Genomic DNA, 15,868 nt, shown 5'->3' on the forward strand with positions numbered 1-15,868 from the left:
TCGTACAAAGAGATCAAAGCTTTTCTTTTTTGTACCAAAGAGCAAGATCGTTTTCGGAAAAGTTAGGCATTGTTTGCTTTTGACAGGTGACACTTTGTCAAAATTCGATAGTGTATATATGTATATAATATTTCCATGCGTACAATTCAATTTGAAATTTGCAACGCGTGCAAGAAATGTTTCAACTTGAATTTCGTCGCACTAAAAACGTATAAACATGGAATAAAAAGTGAAACGAGTTACCAGGACGTGATCGGATCTAAAGCGAGTTGGATGTAGGGGATGAAAACGTCCAGCCGCAATGGGAGAGCAAATCAAACTGTTGATGCGGTCGCGGAAACTGGTTCGCAACCCCTGCACACAACCGCACAGGGTAAACGCCCCTATACACACTACATTACCTATCATACCACGTCACATATTTCTAAATCTAACTCTACTCTCGTCTCAACATGGCAATGGATGGAATAAAACAACACGCTTCCTGACTTCAGTTTATTAAATAACTGCACATTTCGATTAGCTCTCTAATCATTGTAAACTATATCAGAAGTTCTACTTACAGATCTATTTAAAAAATATATATGTATATAAGAACAAAAAAAAAAAAAGTAATGAAGAATGAACGGTTCAGTGGAGCAATGTCAGGACAATATATGTACGTATCACGGAATGAATCAGTCCATAATATCCACGTCTTCGTCTTTAAACGTTTACAATTAGCTCGCACTCGAAATCAATTTATACATACGGAAATTAAATAAAAAATTTGAAAAAAAAAAAAACAAACAAAAGAAAATAATAGTAACTCAACCTTCATACGATTTTATATTACAGTGATTTTTCTTTATACAAAAAACGACATAACAATTTGACAATGTTCAATGTTTTTTATTTTTCTTTTTTAATATTCACAATGTTATCAGGTAGAATGTGGTGGAATTGAAGATGATTGAACATACCGAAGCCGCTTGGCCCTTCCATACAACATACGTGTGGAATTTTTACCATTCACACCCCTTCGTAAACATATATATATATATATAGTATATACTCACTAATTCATTAAGTCAACTCAGTTATAAATTAATACAAATTAAGGTAAACGCTATTTAACAAGCATATACATACGCATACATATAAACATACGTATACATATATATGTTTGTGTGTGCCACAAAATTTTGATGAGCAAACGATGAAATTCGTCAATGCAAAATCAACAACAATGGCACTGTCCCTCGATGAGATGATATAATACATTTGTGAAATAATAATTGGGCCAAATACCATCGTCACATTCTTAAGTGTATGTAATTAAATATATAAATAATAATTTCAGAGAGTTGTACATTGAAATAATATAAAAATATATACTTTAATATTATGCATTTATATTTATGGATTTTAAGTGTAGCGTTCGTTGAGGTAACGACTGCATTAAAATTTTGGAATTGGGGTCTCGGTGATTGCCTCGTTAGCACTTTATCATTGATGTCAAAGTTGAATGAAAATGTCAAAATAGATCGAACAAAGTTAAGACGAAAAAAAAACCAAAGTAAAGGAATAAAAGAGATGTTCGTAATCCGATAGGTAAGTTAGACAAAAACAGAATAAACAGTAGAGTTGAATCAAACTATGTATATATGTATGTATAATATGACGTAAAGTGCTCTTCACCCGTTCCCCGCGCTATCATATCTATGATAATATATCAAATCTAAGTATGCAATGACAATACGTATTTATTAGGGCCCGCTTTCTATAAGGGCAGTGAAATTTTCAACAAGCCAGGACTTAATTTTCCACACCAAAGCACGTCTCAGCACGTCTGTCTAGTCACTGTGAATGTTTTCAACAATTTACAAAATTTACCATCTGAAAAAATATTCGTCACGTTTAAAGTTTCTCTCTCGTTCAGAAAAAACAATCTACATATGCAGTATCATTATAACAACCTTATACAGCCACCGTACTCACCTCTATGTTGAATGATTCATACAAAAGAAATGGACGTGTGTATAAACATACAAAAAGTGAACATATAAACATTTGCACATTCAATATCACAAATACTACGCCTGTACATACATATGTATTACATAATTTCGTACACATTTTGGTTTTAGTGTTAGTAATCGATTCGCAAATCGTCATATAATTTCGAAAAACTTAATTTTAAAATCACTTTATTATTCACTTGAAAAATAATCATGAATAACATAATAGCATTAAAGACAACGGCCAACGATAATTTTGAATAAACAAGAATTTAAGTACATGGAACACATTATTAAATTAAATAGGTTATATTGAATGATTCACATTTCATTTAATATGTACATGCATACAAAAATAATACTATCAAATTATAAATGCTTATAAAGATTAGTCTCCCTCGAAAACAGTCTCAGTGGATGAAAAAAAAAAATGATGACATCGACACATTATTGTATGTAATTTTACTATGTATGTATATTTCAAGTGATGCGACTCCTCTCACAAAACAATCAATATAGTTAAGGAATGTTTTAATTTTCAATTTAACACAACCATTTGCATTGTATGTAATTAATTTCCAAGTGAACAATTTCCATTCGGGTTATTAAACATTAAATATACGCAAGTTCGTAATATTCTCACACAACAGTTCAATTCGATTCGAAAAGAGAGAAACGGTTTCAAATTGCGAGCAATAATAGAATTTTAACTTATTTGAAAAAAATATATTTTTGTATTTAACATTATACACAATATTATCCATTAACGCACTCAAAAGTTTAAGATCCAAAAGGTGTGTCGAAAAGTGCATTTTTGATGGATGTTTCCGTGATAAAACACATATGTATATATATGTATAATACATAATCATTGTAGTGAACATATTTCATATCCAAAATATTATATAAGAACTAGAAGTTTCCTCGAGAGAGTGTATACGCGTTTGTCTGTTTGAGAGCTTACGTTGTATGTATTATACATGTATGTATGTTCGGAAACGAAAATACCTATTATATGTATATGTATATATATATTTTATATTAACGGATGTTGAAAATAGTCCACAGTAAAGTCTTTATGTACACACAGATAATATTGTCATTTGACGAAAGAATACAGTACAGTGTTTTGAAAAAATCACATTTGTTTAATTTGTTAAAATGTTGATGTTCCAAGTTGCTAACAGTCGGTAACACTGTTCACAGCATCTCCAACGGCAAAGGGGAGTCGGTGAGATCTTTAGCCTGGTGTACGGGTGCACTGACGCAGCACACCAGCGAGATAAACGGGCCTCAGCGTGAAACAGTCCTACGACACACTCATCCTTACTGAAGTGGCACACGGATGCATGAATATTAATTGTCCTTATTACTTAAACAAAACTGTATCACAATGATATAATAGCCAGGGCTCGGGCGGAGTTGAAGAAGGGGCTACGCAGGAAAATGCGGAGGCAACTGCGGCCGTCCTTCCAACTTGGTGTAGTCCAAATAAAACTCTTTGGCGACTTTTCGCCAACTGTGCGCGTCAAAATAGTAGTAAGTGCCTCGCTCGTACGTCGTCGTCTTCTCTGAAGTCACTAAACCCGGCGCTTGCGTTATCCACACCTTCTCCTCCGTGTGGTATCTCCACTCTCGGTTATATCTGAAATTTCAAACGTAACACAATACAACCGTACGAAACACAATCTCACACCTAAATCGAATCTATTGTATATATATACTCACAACTCGGCCGCTGCCGCCACCTGAAGTATATCACCGACGAAACAATAAAACAGGTAAAATAATAGATCATCCTTATATCTGTTCATCTTGAGGGGAGCGAGTTTCTCTCTGATCGACGTGTTTATCATGTATTCCGGAGGTACGTGATAGTCGATATCTTGCGGCCTACGGTGCGAAAAACACAATTGTAAAATACAAACCACGCTGAAAATACGAGCGTTTCGTTTTCAAACGTTACAATACCTGCAAGGCACGTCTGACCACGGTCCCGCAAAAGTTAGATAAAGGTTGTCGGGAGAATTTAAATTCAATCCTAAAGTTGTGAGGTCCTGACCGAGCGCTAGAGAGACTAGTTCGGGTTCTGACTCGGCCGCTCTGATAAACGTCAACAAACCAATTATTCCATACTGATTAGGAACCATCGACGCCGGTATATTCGTTACATTACCTAAAAACATTGCATCGAATCGTTTAATCGCACATCGTATTTAGTATATGAATTTAGATTTGTCTGGCGAATTTACCATCTGACGATGTTTGAACTCCCTGTCGGCTCTTATCGATCGATAGATCTGAAGGAGGTGGAGGTGGGATGATGGGCGCGGGTGCGGGAGGTACTGTGGTCGCATTACTCGAAGGTTCCAAAGTCGTCGAGCCTATCCCCGAACCCACGACTCCACCGACTCCACCGCTATTACTGCTTCCGCCGCTCGTGCCGGGCAACGCGGGAAAGTCCTCCGATGACATTGTGAATTCATTTTGTTCTGCCGTTGGCTGTTTGACCATGCCGACTGGAAATAAAATTATCTTTAATATATAATTTCGAAAGAGACTTAACTACATATGTAACTATTGTCATCGAACAATTGAATATTCAAATAAATTTTAATAAAATAAAACCATTCAAATAAATTTAATAAAATGTTTACTATGAAATTGGTCATGTTTAAGCTGTTTATATTACAAATACCGAGCGAAGCCGGGTAAAAACACTAGTTTTCAATACAGAATATACGAAATATTTCAACGCATACATTTTCAAAGCACTCTCGAATATGTATCGTTTATTCTAACCTCACATATTCATATTTAATTTATACCAGGAAGGCCTAACATTTGATACAAGTATTATTAGTATTATAAATATTAAATACATATCAATTAACCCTATGAATGCTGACGCCAATGTCTTTGAATGACTTTGAAATACGCCGATGTAAAAAATAAACTCCTAACAGCCGAGTATTTTAGATTGTGGCTTGGCATTTAGATTGTGAGCGTTACATTTTAACAACAATGAAGAAGATGGAACTAGTTTTGGGAAAATACATTCATTAATAGACTTCTTTTGTGTATTTTATATTGTTGCAAGATATATTAGAGAGTCTAAACACACCTTTACAAAACTCGAAATCCTCGGCGGTAGTTATTTAGGGTTTGTTTGGATTAGCTACAATTTTATACCTGCTTTCTATTGGATTTCTAAATAATTGTAGTTGGAAATTTTGACGAAATTTTCAGCGGCTTTCAACAGAAAAGACGTCAGCACTCAAAGGGTTAACATCCACAGAGTCATTTACGGTCAAATTTGTAAATTCGCAGCATTTTAAAAAATTCAGCGAAATTCTAGATAGATGGGTAAGGTTGCCAATTTCAACGAAAATCAGATAAATTGACAAACTCTGATAGGAAATGATCGACCTGGAGTCACAAATCCAAGGTCTGGCCAGCTGAAACCAGTGAGATTTGAACCCTAGACAACTTTGTTCAGAGCATTATATGCTAAACCCTAGTCTATTCTGCTGGTGCTATGACTATTGGTAGAATATGAAATTACCGTAAGGTTTAGAGCCGGGAGGTGGTACGTGATGAGGGGGTTGCTCTCCGTGGCCTCTAGCCGTGAGTGATGGAAACTCGCTAGGATCTAATAAAGGTGGTGCACCGTCGCCGTCGTTCGCTCGTCCCATCACCGATCCCGACAATGCGCCTCTCACTGCCTAATGATCGCAAGAAATCGCATATTGGAATTATATACACACAATAAATTGAAACAAAGACGTGCACAAATGAGGCGAGATCATGTGGATGAGAGGAAGTTCACCATTGGGTTTGAGGAGGGCATCATAGAGGGCACGAGCGGCCTTCGGTCTGCGAACGTTCGTTGGTTGAAGAGGGCCGTGCGGGCGGTGGGAAGCAGTTGGGTGGGTGGCGGCGGCAGGGCAGGGGGTGGAGCCGCAACCACACCCCCGCCGCCGCCGAATCCCGCTCCTCCCACAGAACTGCCTCCGGCTCGGCCCCCGACGCCCACACCTCCGCCGCCTAAACTGCGCGGGGCTTGTTGGAAATTTAAGTTTGCCATAACCTGCAACTAAACAAAACACAAGTTAACACATCACTTGCAAAACGCCAGATCTACATATCATACAATGCGAATCGAAACAGATAAGGCAATTCTTATTACACACATACGAACGCGTGAGATAACACGAATGTTTTTGCTTTCGACGCTGTTTTGAAAATACAAAAACGTGCCACAACATGACCTGTACTTTAATATGCACCGATTATACACATTGTACATTTTACCAGAGATCTGGAGCAAAAGCACGGTAGTGCCCCACTGCTCTGATAATTTGTTTTCATTCAGAATTCAAAAATTAAATAAATGTATTATTTTAAATATTTTTCAATTTATGATAAATTCAATATTTGACGGTTTATTATACTGGAATAATTAGACATCTGGCACAGCATGTAGTTTAGTTATATTATTTGTATTCAATATGTATGTATTTTTACAATTGATATTTTGTTTTATATACTTTTTTCACTTATTGTTGTTTTGTACAAATAGATGTGTACACTCCTTTTTTTTATTGTATTTATTCCATTGTGATCAAATTATATACTTAATTATCATCTATATTCTTGCTACTATGGAAGTTTGGGACAATCTATCAGTAGTTATATTATTTATATGTAATATGTATCTATGTATATATTTTCATGATATATATATTGAATGGTAAATATCAAGTATAGCGTCGCCTGGTATTTGACGCAAGTACCTACATATATTGTGTAATTCTTTGTAATTACCGTAGGAAATACTTCAAACATTGGTTGAGGTACGAAATTAGCTTTTAAAAACGCATTCTTGCAAGTATGTCGTAAATAATCCGCGACTTGTGCCGAATTGACGTTTTAGCTTCCGTCTCGTTCGCTTCCACAATGGAATACAAATGCATTCGTTGATGATTCACCAAAACAACTATGTGGATCCAAATGATATCGAATTGCATACGTTTTGTGTATGTAAATGCCAGGCCACGCTATTCTTGACGTTAACCTATTAATAAAGATTTATAATTTTTTAATAATAATTAATAAATTAAATAAATATATATGATTCCTATTAAAACTATTCGGAGCACTGAGTGGAGTTGCAGCAAGTAAGATGTTGGAGCAGAACAACTCAAAAAGGTGATTGCTCCAGATCTCTGCATTTTACGAATGTGACTGCAAATTTGATACATTTTGAATTTCGTATATATATATATATGTATATATACAAGGCTTTTTTTTCCATGTAATATACAAGGCTTTTTGTCTACGCATTTTTTATGTTTCTAATGAATATTACATATAATATAATAATCTTTTCCAATAAAAAACTTGATGAGTGAGACCTTTTTTTACAAAAAAAAAAAAAAGGCTTGTATATATGTATATATATATTTTAATATACAAACGAACTTCTCGAGCACCTCGACTAACTGTTACAAACATTTTCTTGGCGCTTTTCAAATGTTTCCATTGAGAATCGATTTAGATTCATATTAGTCTTCCTTTTCGGTATGTTGAAGTTCGCGGTTCTGATTCGACGTTTTGTGCAAAAATGAAAAAAAAAATTGCTACAACGAATTGGCGAGTCGACTTTTGAAAGATGTGGGCTTCGAACGAAATATGATATGTAGGTATAAAGTAGTGTTTGAGATAGGTTATAGGCGAATGTGTATGTAGTATTAGACAGGTGTAAAAAGTCGGTGGCATCTGTCAGTGTGGCGGGACAATGGCTTGGAGGGTGACAGTCGCAGTAGAACAAAGTGACAGTAGGAAGTGGCGTGGAGTGGAGTGGAGTGGAGTGGAATGAGAAGTGAGGAGTGAGGAGTGAGGAAGAGAGACGTACGTGTGAGCTGGAGTGTCCGCCGGTCGCATTCCGCGACAGTGTCAGCGACTCCACCCCTCGCTCTCCGGCTCTCCCGCCTTCCCGCTCTTCCGCTCTTCCGCTCTTCCGCTCGCCGCTTCGGTCGGTGGCTTCCCTCGAATGAGACACCACTGGACAGACACTTCGAACGCGTCACTCCAAGCCCGAAGCGAACGTGACGGTGACGGTGACGGTGACGGTGACGCTGACACTGATGGTGATAGTGATGGTGACGACGGTGACTACGGCGCAGACGACGGTGCGGCGAGAGGCGACTTGACAGCGAAGGCGAAGATCGAGGCGTGCTGTCGATGTCGATGTCGACCACAATTAATGGTGGCGGCCACAAACCCTCTGCTAGCGGACCATCTTATGTGCGGGGGACAACACTACCAACCCCACGCTACAAATCGCTCTTTCTCCGCTCTACAACTTTTATTTCAATCGCTACGAACCGACCGATCTCTTTCGATTCGTATCTATAATCTGCGGGTAAAATAGACACAACGGATTATTTCGTTTCGGGTGAACTTCTCTCTTTAAATACGGTTCGGTGATTACTAGACAAATGTGAACCGGTCGCTCTAGATCGGTCACATGTGATCACCCGTCACACTAAAACTGGTCACACCCAAAAATTCAACCAATTTTTAATTTTTGGGTGTGACCAATTTTCGGGTGTGACGAGTGATCACGTGTGACTGATCTAGAGCGACCGGGTTGTCCTGTGACTGGTTCACATATGACTAGTAGTCCGTTTACCTTAAATACACGCCTATTCAGTGCCGGCCTTACACCCTATGGTGCCCTCGGGCAATTTTTTCTAAGCGCCCCTAGAAAATTGTGACAAATTATTTTGTGACATTTTAGGGTGGTTTCAGACTAGCGTTTTATACGCGCGTATAATATCGTTTTTTGAAGTGCATGTAGGCGCGTATAGGCTCGTCGTTTTCCATACGCGCAACTCGTACGAGCGTAGACGCGCTTATAAGCTCGTATTATCCATGTTGATACTAAATCAACACTACCGGTTGGAGATATGGAGGATGAACGAATGAGACGACTGGCATGTTAATGCACGTGTTTATTATATGACAGCTGAAGACAGAGTGAGTAGCGGCTCTCCGAACCCAGCCGGGTTGGTCCCCACTCGCAGGAAGGCAACCAAACTCGACCATGTCGTATAAGTGAGCCGCCACAGAGCGAACACGCTGGAATAAGCCCGTGTACGCGAGTCCGGTTTTTTGAAGCGCAAAATGTAGCGCGCGTGTAAGCGCGTATGCCGAAACGACGATATACCGGCAGAAAAATACGCTAGTCTGAAATCGCCCTTAGACCGGAGCTGTGACTGGTTCACATATGACTAGTAGTCCGTTTACCTTAAATACACGCCTATTCAGTGCTGGCCTTACACCCTATGGCGCCCTCGGGCAATTTTTCCTAAGCGCTCCTAGAAAATTGTGACAAATTATTTTGTGACATTGTAGACCGGAGATAAGTTTCAATTTCATAAAATCAATTCAAGTTTCACCTTTGGTACTCTAATCTAAAAATTTTCAGGGTCTTTGGTGCCCTAATTTTAAATCTTAAAGCGCCTTCGGTGCATGGAATGACGCCCATTGATGTATAATACACATAGATGGGCCCTAACGTGTGATTTTGGTCGGAGATCTTGTCTTCACTAACTGAGGGGTGCGGGGGGTTTAACTAGCGGGGAAGTTGGGAAAAAAAAACTAAAAACTTTTTCCCTACGACGCAGCGGTACCTACCTACCTACTAAGAGAAACTTTGCATGCGCCAAAAGGGAGACCAGTATAAGACGTGACGGCGGATCTAGTGTATTATACATCAATGGTGGCGCCCCAACATACTCGGCGCCCTTGGGCACCGCCCGACCCCCCCCCCCCTCTAAAATGGATGTCGTGACGACTTTTAAAAAATAATAACGAGATTTTTTTCGCTCGTAAGCAGAGAAATTATAATATTTCTCTGGTTGTAAATGCGTATCGCCGTAATTCAAAACATCAACGATGATCTAATTTTAGCTTAATTTTTATTTCGATATTTTGTATCCTACTGGTTTAAAAAGTTGGCCTGTAGGCCGTTCGTTGGTTAGGTGCGTACGCAGCATTAAAATAACGTATTAAACTTGCGGCCCATCTGCCACATGTAATCCACAATGAATTGCATTCTGCGTTGAATATATGTACATACAATTTTATAGTTTTTATATCACGACTTTTGTCAACCAAACTTTTAAGTTTTTAGTATTTGAACAAAACTAACTTTTCAAAGAGACCACATATTTCAATTACCGGTATTTCCAACCAAGTTTCATGGGATAATAAATTACTCCTATTATGGCTATTCGAAAACGAGACCAATTCGCACAATTGCACAATTTGCGATACAAATATCTAAGTTTTGATTGAACACATAAAATTCGGTCATTACCATATATTTATTTTATTCTAAACAGACCATTGTGGCATAACAGGAATTCCTAAAGCGCCACAATGGTCAAAAACATAACACAATAAGTATGTATATATTTTTGTTATCTTAATTCACGATTTCATTATTTAACCGATAATTTTGTAGGCGGGGTACGATGTGTTGACCGTATCCCGGCCTAACGAAACACTGTTGTGTGGTTCAAAGATGGGGTCACCAATGTAGGCGGGGTAGCGATGTGTTGACAGCGCTGTTGGATGATCAGAAGGTTGCGTAGATCACGTCGGATTAGTACCAATGTAGGCGGGTTACATGTGTGTTGACCGTATCCCGGCCTAACGAAACACTGTTGTGCTAGTTTTATAAAGTTTTATTGTTTGCCTATGGTTGTACAAAGGTATGGTATTTGTGGGCAAAAGTATGTCGTTCAGCGGTCTCTGGATATGGTAGAGTGTCGCTGGCTCAGCATTCAGCTATGTACGGAAGGTCTCTGGATACGGCAGTGTGTTGCTGGCTCGTCCGGCTGGTTGATCTTCCAAGTCCGCGTAGTGTAGTGGTGGCTGGTCAGGAGCTGTATGTTGACTGGTCTGCTGCTGTGTGTCGACGCTTGCTGCTGTGGGTCGACTGGTCTGGTGCTGTGTGTCGACGCTTGCTGTTGTGGGTCGACTCTTGCTGCTGTGGGTCGACTGTCGTTGTTTGGGTTGTACCTCCTTTTATATGGTTTCTGGAATGCTTGGTGGAAGTGGTTATTGACGCGTACGAAAGGAATTTTATTTTCGTCGAGGCGTCGAATTTTCTGGAATGCTTGATGGAAGTGGTTATTGACGCGTACGAGAGGAATTTTGTTTTCGTCGAGGCGTCGAATTTTCTGGAATGCTTGGCGCCTTTCCGCTCGATGTATTTTAATGGTGGCGGCGTGTTTCGACCGTTTTGGTTCCACTCGACTGGTAGGGGCGTTCCGCCTGAGTTTAATATAACGACTGCAGGTGCATGTCGTCTGGGTTTCGGGAATGTAGTTTGTTGTTGCGGAATATTCTCGAATGTTTCGATGACGATGACGACGACGAGATTCCTACAATTTAAACTGTGAAATTTTGTAATATTAACTATTTCCAATAACGAAATAGGACCGAATAATAACACATTTGGAGTTAAAAATAATAATTTTAAATGACCAGTTTCTGATTTTTAAAAGAGATTTGCAAAAATGGGTAGGTAATTACTAAAGCCCGGATAACCAAGGTGCCATTCATTGTTCAAATGCTGTAAATGCATTATTAAAGGTTTACCGAACCTTTTTTACAAAGCATTTACAACAATTGAACAATGAGCGGCAGCTTTGGCTATCCGTACTCTAGTAATTACATACACATATGCTTTTATAAATAAAAAAAATTATTAAAATAATACCTACCTACCAACCGATAATTTTTTTATACTGTAATTTTGGAAAATTTGCTTTTTTATGGGAAATAAACCTCTGTTTTGAATATTTTACCTCTGGCGCAACTTTATAGCATTTAACTTATATTCTTTCTAATATATAAAAATAAATATTTTTAAAATTTCAAATATTAAGAGTTCATTGGTTATGTAATTTTATTATGGTTAACTATTAATATATTCTATCTAAAGTGATTTGCGAATTTCAATCAATTTAACATACAATAATAAATGTCCTTTGATAAAATTAGATTCACCCCTTTCTATTTTATGCATTTTTGACAAAAGCTTACCGACCATCGTTGCATTATAACTTTTAGAGACTGCTATGCGGAACGAAGGCCTGGAGCTCTTTCCAAACTATTCGCAAAAATCCTATAGCCACGAATAATCTTCCTATTAAATTTACTTTCCCCCATGTAATATGTCGTAGAATTTCGTGTTATCACTTGATTATCCAAATATTCTAGCGTTCTAATTTTCAAATCTGTTAACCTCTCCTAAATACATTACTGCGCGTTTGAATTGAATGCACTTCGTTTGTTTATTGGACATTCAATAGTCCAAAAGTGCAAAGTTAAGTAAATAAAAATATAATAGCAATAAATTGTAATTTTAATGATAAGTCAAAATTAATAATTAATAAGCTTTGATTTTCACAATAAAGTGATTGAAATAGAGTTAGATTGGGCTAAATAGCTAAAAAAAAAAGAATCGGCGATGGTCGTGTATGTGCGTTTTTAGCTAAGCAGGGTTGTCATAATCGGAGATCATATGATCTGCAGTCGCTGCGCAGGGCGTCTCGTGACCACTCACCGCTCGTTACTGATACTGATTAGTGATCAGTGATCAGTGGCCAGTGACTTCTACAACCGCTCCTGCTTCAATCAGCAACCTTCATTCTCTCATCCATTCGATTCTATCCATTCCACATCAAACATGGCGCTCAGCGATGCAGATGTCCAGAAACAGGTCTCGTTACATACTGAACATATGAGAGTATATCTGGAACGTTGCATATGCACCTTCAGCTAACTGAAACTTATGACCCTTTCAGATCAAGCACATGATGGCTTTCATCGAACAAGAAGCCAACGAAAAGGCTGAGGAGATCGACGCCAAGGCTGAGGAAGAGTTCAACATCGAAAAAGGTCGTCTCGTCCAACAGCAGCGACTGAAGATCATGGAGTACTATGAGAAGAAGGAGAAGCAAGTCGAGCTGCAAAAGAAGATGTAATATTTTCGATTTTTTTTTTGCATTTTTGGTTTTATCGCATCACTTGTCTTATTGGGGGCATTTTTGTATATTTCCAGTCAGTCTTCGTTCATGCTGAATCAGGCTCGCTTGAAAGTGTTGCGCGTTCGAGAAGAACACGTCCGATCCGTGCTGGACGGTGCCCGAGCTAAATTGGCCAATGCCGCCTCTCAACCTGAACAGTATTCCGATTTGCTCGTCGTTCTCATTGTCCAAGCTCTCTTCCAGGTATTTTCTTTCGATTCGATAGATTTTCGTTTTGTATTGAGGCCGTGTAAAAATGACCCTGTTGGGACTTTCAGTTGATGGAAACGAATGTGCTGATTCGAACCCGCGCTCAGGATGTCAGCTTGGTTAGCGGTATTCTGGGAAGAGCCAAAGATCAGTACAAAGGCCTCATGCATCGAGATGTCAACATCACGATCGATCCTGAGCAAAATCTACCAGCCGACAGCTGCGGGGGTGTAGAGTTGCTTGCGGCAAAGGGTCGCATCAAGGTGAGGACAATGGAAATTTGATTGTATATTTTTTTAATGTTTTAATTTTATATATTCAATTTTGATGTTGCCTTTTTCAGATTTCCAACACTTTGGAGTCCCGTTTGGAAATGGTTGCAGAGCAACTGGTGCCGGAAGTTCGTTCGGCTCTCTTTGGACGTAATCCAAACCGTAAATTCACCGACTAAATTTTGAATGTATTATTTTTATCTTTATTTTATTTTACCTAACATTTAAAAGATTAAAAGTTTCTCGTTGAGTGTTGTATTTTATCAAAAATATTTTTCATTGTTACTTTGCACTCTTAAGTTAGATATTTTCATTGTTGAAATAGGCCAAACTGCAGTTGTGTGTTTGAATTTGTATTTAGTTTTATCTAACTGTACATAAGTTTTGTCTTAATTTTATGTCAATAATTTCTATGACACTGAGTGTAATTTATTGTTATCTTTTATTGGATTCACTGTTATTCATAAAATATTATAGAAATTAACGTAGAGTAGCAATATTTAAAGCCTAATTGGGTTTGAAGATATTCGAAAAAAAAAATCGTACACATATTATATTTTCAGACACATTCCTATAAAATGTAGGATGTTTACAATACATTTTAATATAGATGTGCTTCAAATTTGTTAAAAGCTGTTGGAAATACATAATGTATATTGCGAATGTTTATGCGATTGATAAATAATAATTTTCTGTTGGGAAAAAGTTTTCCAGGACGTGCACGTGCATTACGAATTTGTTGTAATTGCACGAGTATGTGGATTTAGTAATTATTGCTTCACCACTATTGTGGATGAAATGGACGGAAGACGGCAGCACCTCGCCTTGCATACACCAAAATACATGACACACACTCAATATGTATATGTATTATTATATTCTATTTATTAACGTACATAGTTTTGATCACTTATTTTGCTGACTGTGAGACGATGTCTTCTTTTTCATTCCATCACTTTCATTGGTGATAGTAAATTAAAAATATATAAATTTCAAATTATGGGCATATCTATTTATGGCAAAAGTTATGGCTCACCAGTTATTCTTGCATAATTCGCTTCGCTTAGATCTTAAACGGTTTGGGCTTCAATTATTTAGATTAAGTATGTATGAATAATCTTGTTTAAATTTGTTGTAAATACATGTAGAATTCAGAAATTAATAAAATCTTGAAATGAATATTTTATCGTTTTATTTGGATTTAACTGTGGATTAATCGTTGGAACTACATACAAAATGTGATTGTAAACGTGATATTTTAGATAATGTTTATATATTATCTTACAATATATCTTGAAAAATAAATAAAGGTTGTGTAACATGATTTAATAATTATTAGTACAAATATTATCCTCACCCAAAGATACAAATTAAATTGTATTAATGCGATTTTAAGCTACCAATGAATTGAAAGATTTGGAAATTCTTTCATAATAAAAAAACAATAAGAAATAAAATTGCCAATGGAGATTTTTTAAGTCATAAGTAGGCAATGTTGCAAATATATCAGGGTTGTTCTTTTGTAAGTATCATTTTGTGATAAACCGATAATTTATTGTAACTCAAAATCGTTGTTTCTACAATGAAAATGTCTTACTATTTTTCAAAATATTCTCCGTTGACATCTAAGCATTATGACAGTGAGATAAATTTGAAGATCTCTCCCGGCAGTTCCTTAAACCAGTTGGTCACAGTTTGGTAGATGTCGGTAACAGTCTGCATGCATTTTCTACTCAAAAATTCCCTAAATTTAAGAAAAATAAATTTAAGATGATGACAAATCTGGATTATGTGAAGAATTGCTCAAAACTTTGGCAAATGTTTTGAACAGATAATAAATTGACAGAATTGACATGGTGAATGAAATGTTACTGAGAAATGAATTAAGAGCTTGGAATTAAAGCTGTCAGTGTTCGACCAGGTTGCATTCCAAAGCATCAACTTACGTTGTAAACTTATAAGCATATATAATATGCAAATGATTCGTATTTAAAAAAAAATAAAAAAAAAAACAGCTCATACATATGTACATTGTGTGTATTGCACAACAAATTCGTGGTCAAGTATTGATCGACGAAAATGAAAGCTTCGCCAACTGTAGCTACAGAATCCTAGCGCAGAGATACAAACCCGTTACTAACCGAAATAACCAAATTTAATATTTATTATATCTAAAACGAGATGCAAACTCGAACCACTTTGTCATACTACATAAAATTTTGATGGTAGATTCGACTGATACTTTTTAATTTAAATATCGATTCACACGCTTCAA

At 37.3% G+C, this 15,868-nt stretch overlaps 2 protein-coding genes across 3 annotated transcripts; one reads left to right on the forward strand and one right to left on the reverse strand.

Moving 5' to 3' along the window:
- Nucleotides 1-489: 489 nt before the first annotated feature.
- On the reverse strand, nt 490-8,558 carry Rga (CCR4-NOT transcription complex subunit regena). Of its 2 annotated transcripts, none has more exons than XM_077435785.1 (7): nt 7,918-8,558; nt 5,830-6,096; nt 5,566-5,725; nt 4,253-4,519; nt 3,972-4,176; nt 3,729-3,893; nt 490-3,645 (listed from the first exon to the last, which is right to left on the reverse strand). In XM_077435785.1, exons 2-7 carry the CDS (start codon nt 6,085-6,087, stop codon nt 3,435-3,437), a joined length of 1,266 nt encoding a protein of 421 aa, XP_077291911.1. In that variant the 5' UTR covers nt 6,088-6,096; nt 7,918-8,558; the 3' UTR covers nt 490-3,434. The 2 variants fall into 2 exon arrangements, with proteins under 2 accessions (XP_077291911.1, XP_077291912.1); XM_077435786.1 differs by having other exon boundaries at nt 5,830-6,090; nt 7,918-8,291.
- A 3,996-nt stretch (nt 8,559-12,554) lies between these two features.
- On the forward strand, nt 12,555-15,578 carry Vha26 (V-type proton ATPase subunit Vha26). Its single transcript, XM_077437099.1, has 5 exons — nt 12,555-12,804; nt 12,890-13,065; nt 13,147-13,315; nt 13,390-13,584; nt 13,665-15,578. Exons 1-5 carry the CDS (start codon nt 12,772-12,774, stop codon nt 13,770-13,772), a joined length of 681 nt encoding a protein of 226 aa, XP_077293225.1. The 5' UTR covers nt 12,555-12,771; the 3' UTR covers nt 13,773-15,578.
- Nucleotides 15,579-15,868: the final 290 nt, after the last annotated feature.

Source organism: Arctopsyche grandis, chromosome 8 (genome assembly GCF_051622035.1).
Source record: "Arctopsyche grandis isolate Sample6627 chromosome 8, ASM5162203v2, whole genome shotgun sequence".
NCBI classification, from domain to species: domain Eukaryota; kingdom Metazoa; phylum Arthropoda; class Insecta; order Trichoptera; family Hydropsychidae; genus Arctopsyche; species Arctopsyche grandis.

Excerpts from the sequence above, each read along its gene's own strand:
- Vha26 (XM_077437099.1), top strand. The coding sequence starts at position 12,772 with ATGGCGCTCAGCGATGCAGATGTCCAGAAACAG. Across the intron at positions 12,805-12,889 it reads ATGCAGATGTCCAGAAACAG|ATCAAGCACATGATGGCTTT; the intron begins GTCTCGTTACAT and ends TGACCCTTTCAG. Across the intron at positions 13,316-13,389 it reads TTGTCCAAGCTCTCTTCCAG|TTGATGGAAACGAATGTGCT; the intron begins GTATTTTCTTTC and ends TGGGACTTTCAG.
- Rga (XM_077435785.1), bottom strand. The coding sequence starts at position 6,087 with ATGGCAAACTTAAATTTCCAACAAGCCCCGCGCAGTTTAGGCGGCGGA. Across the intron at positions 5,726-5,829 it reads TGCCCTCCTCAAACCCAATG|GCAGTGAGAGGCGCATTGTC; the intron begins GTGAACTTCCTC and ends TGCGATCATTAG. Across the intron at positions 3,646-3,728 it reads GTGGCGGCAGCGGCCGAGTT|ATATAACCGAGAGTGGAGAT; the intron begins GTGAGTATATAT and ends TTGAAATTTCAG.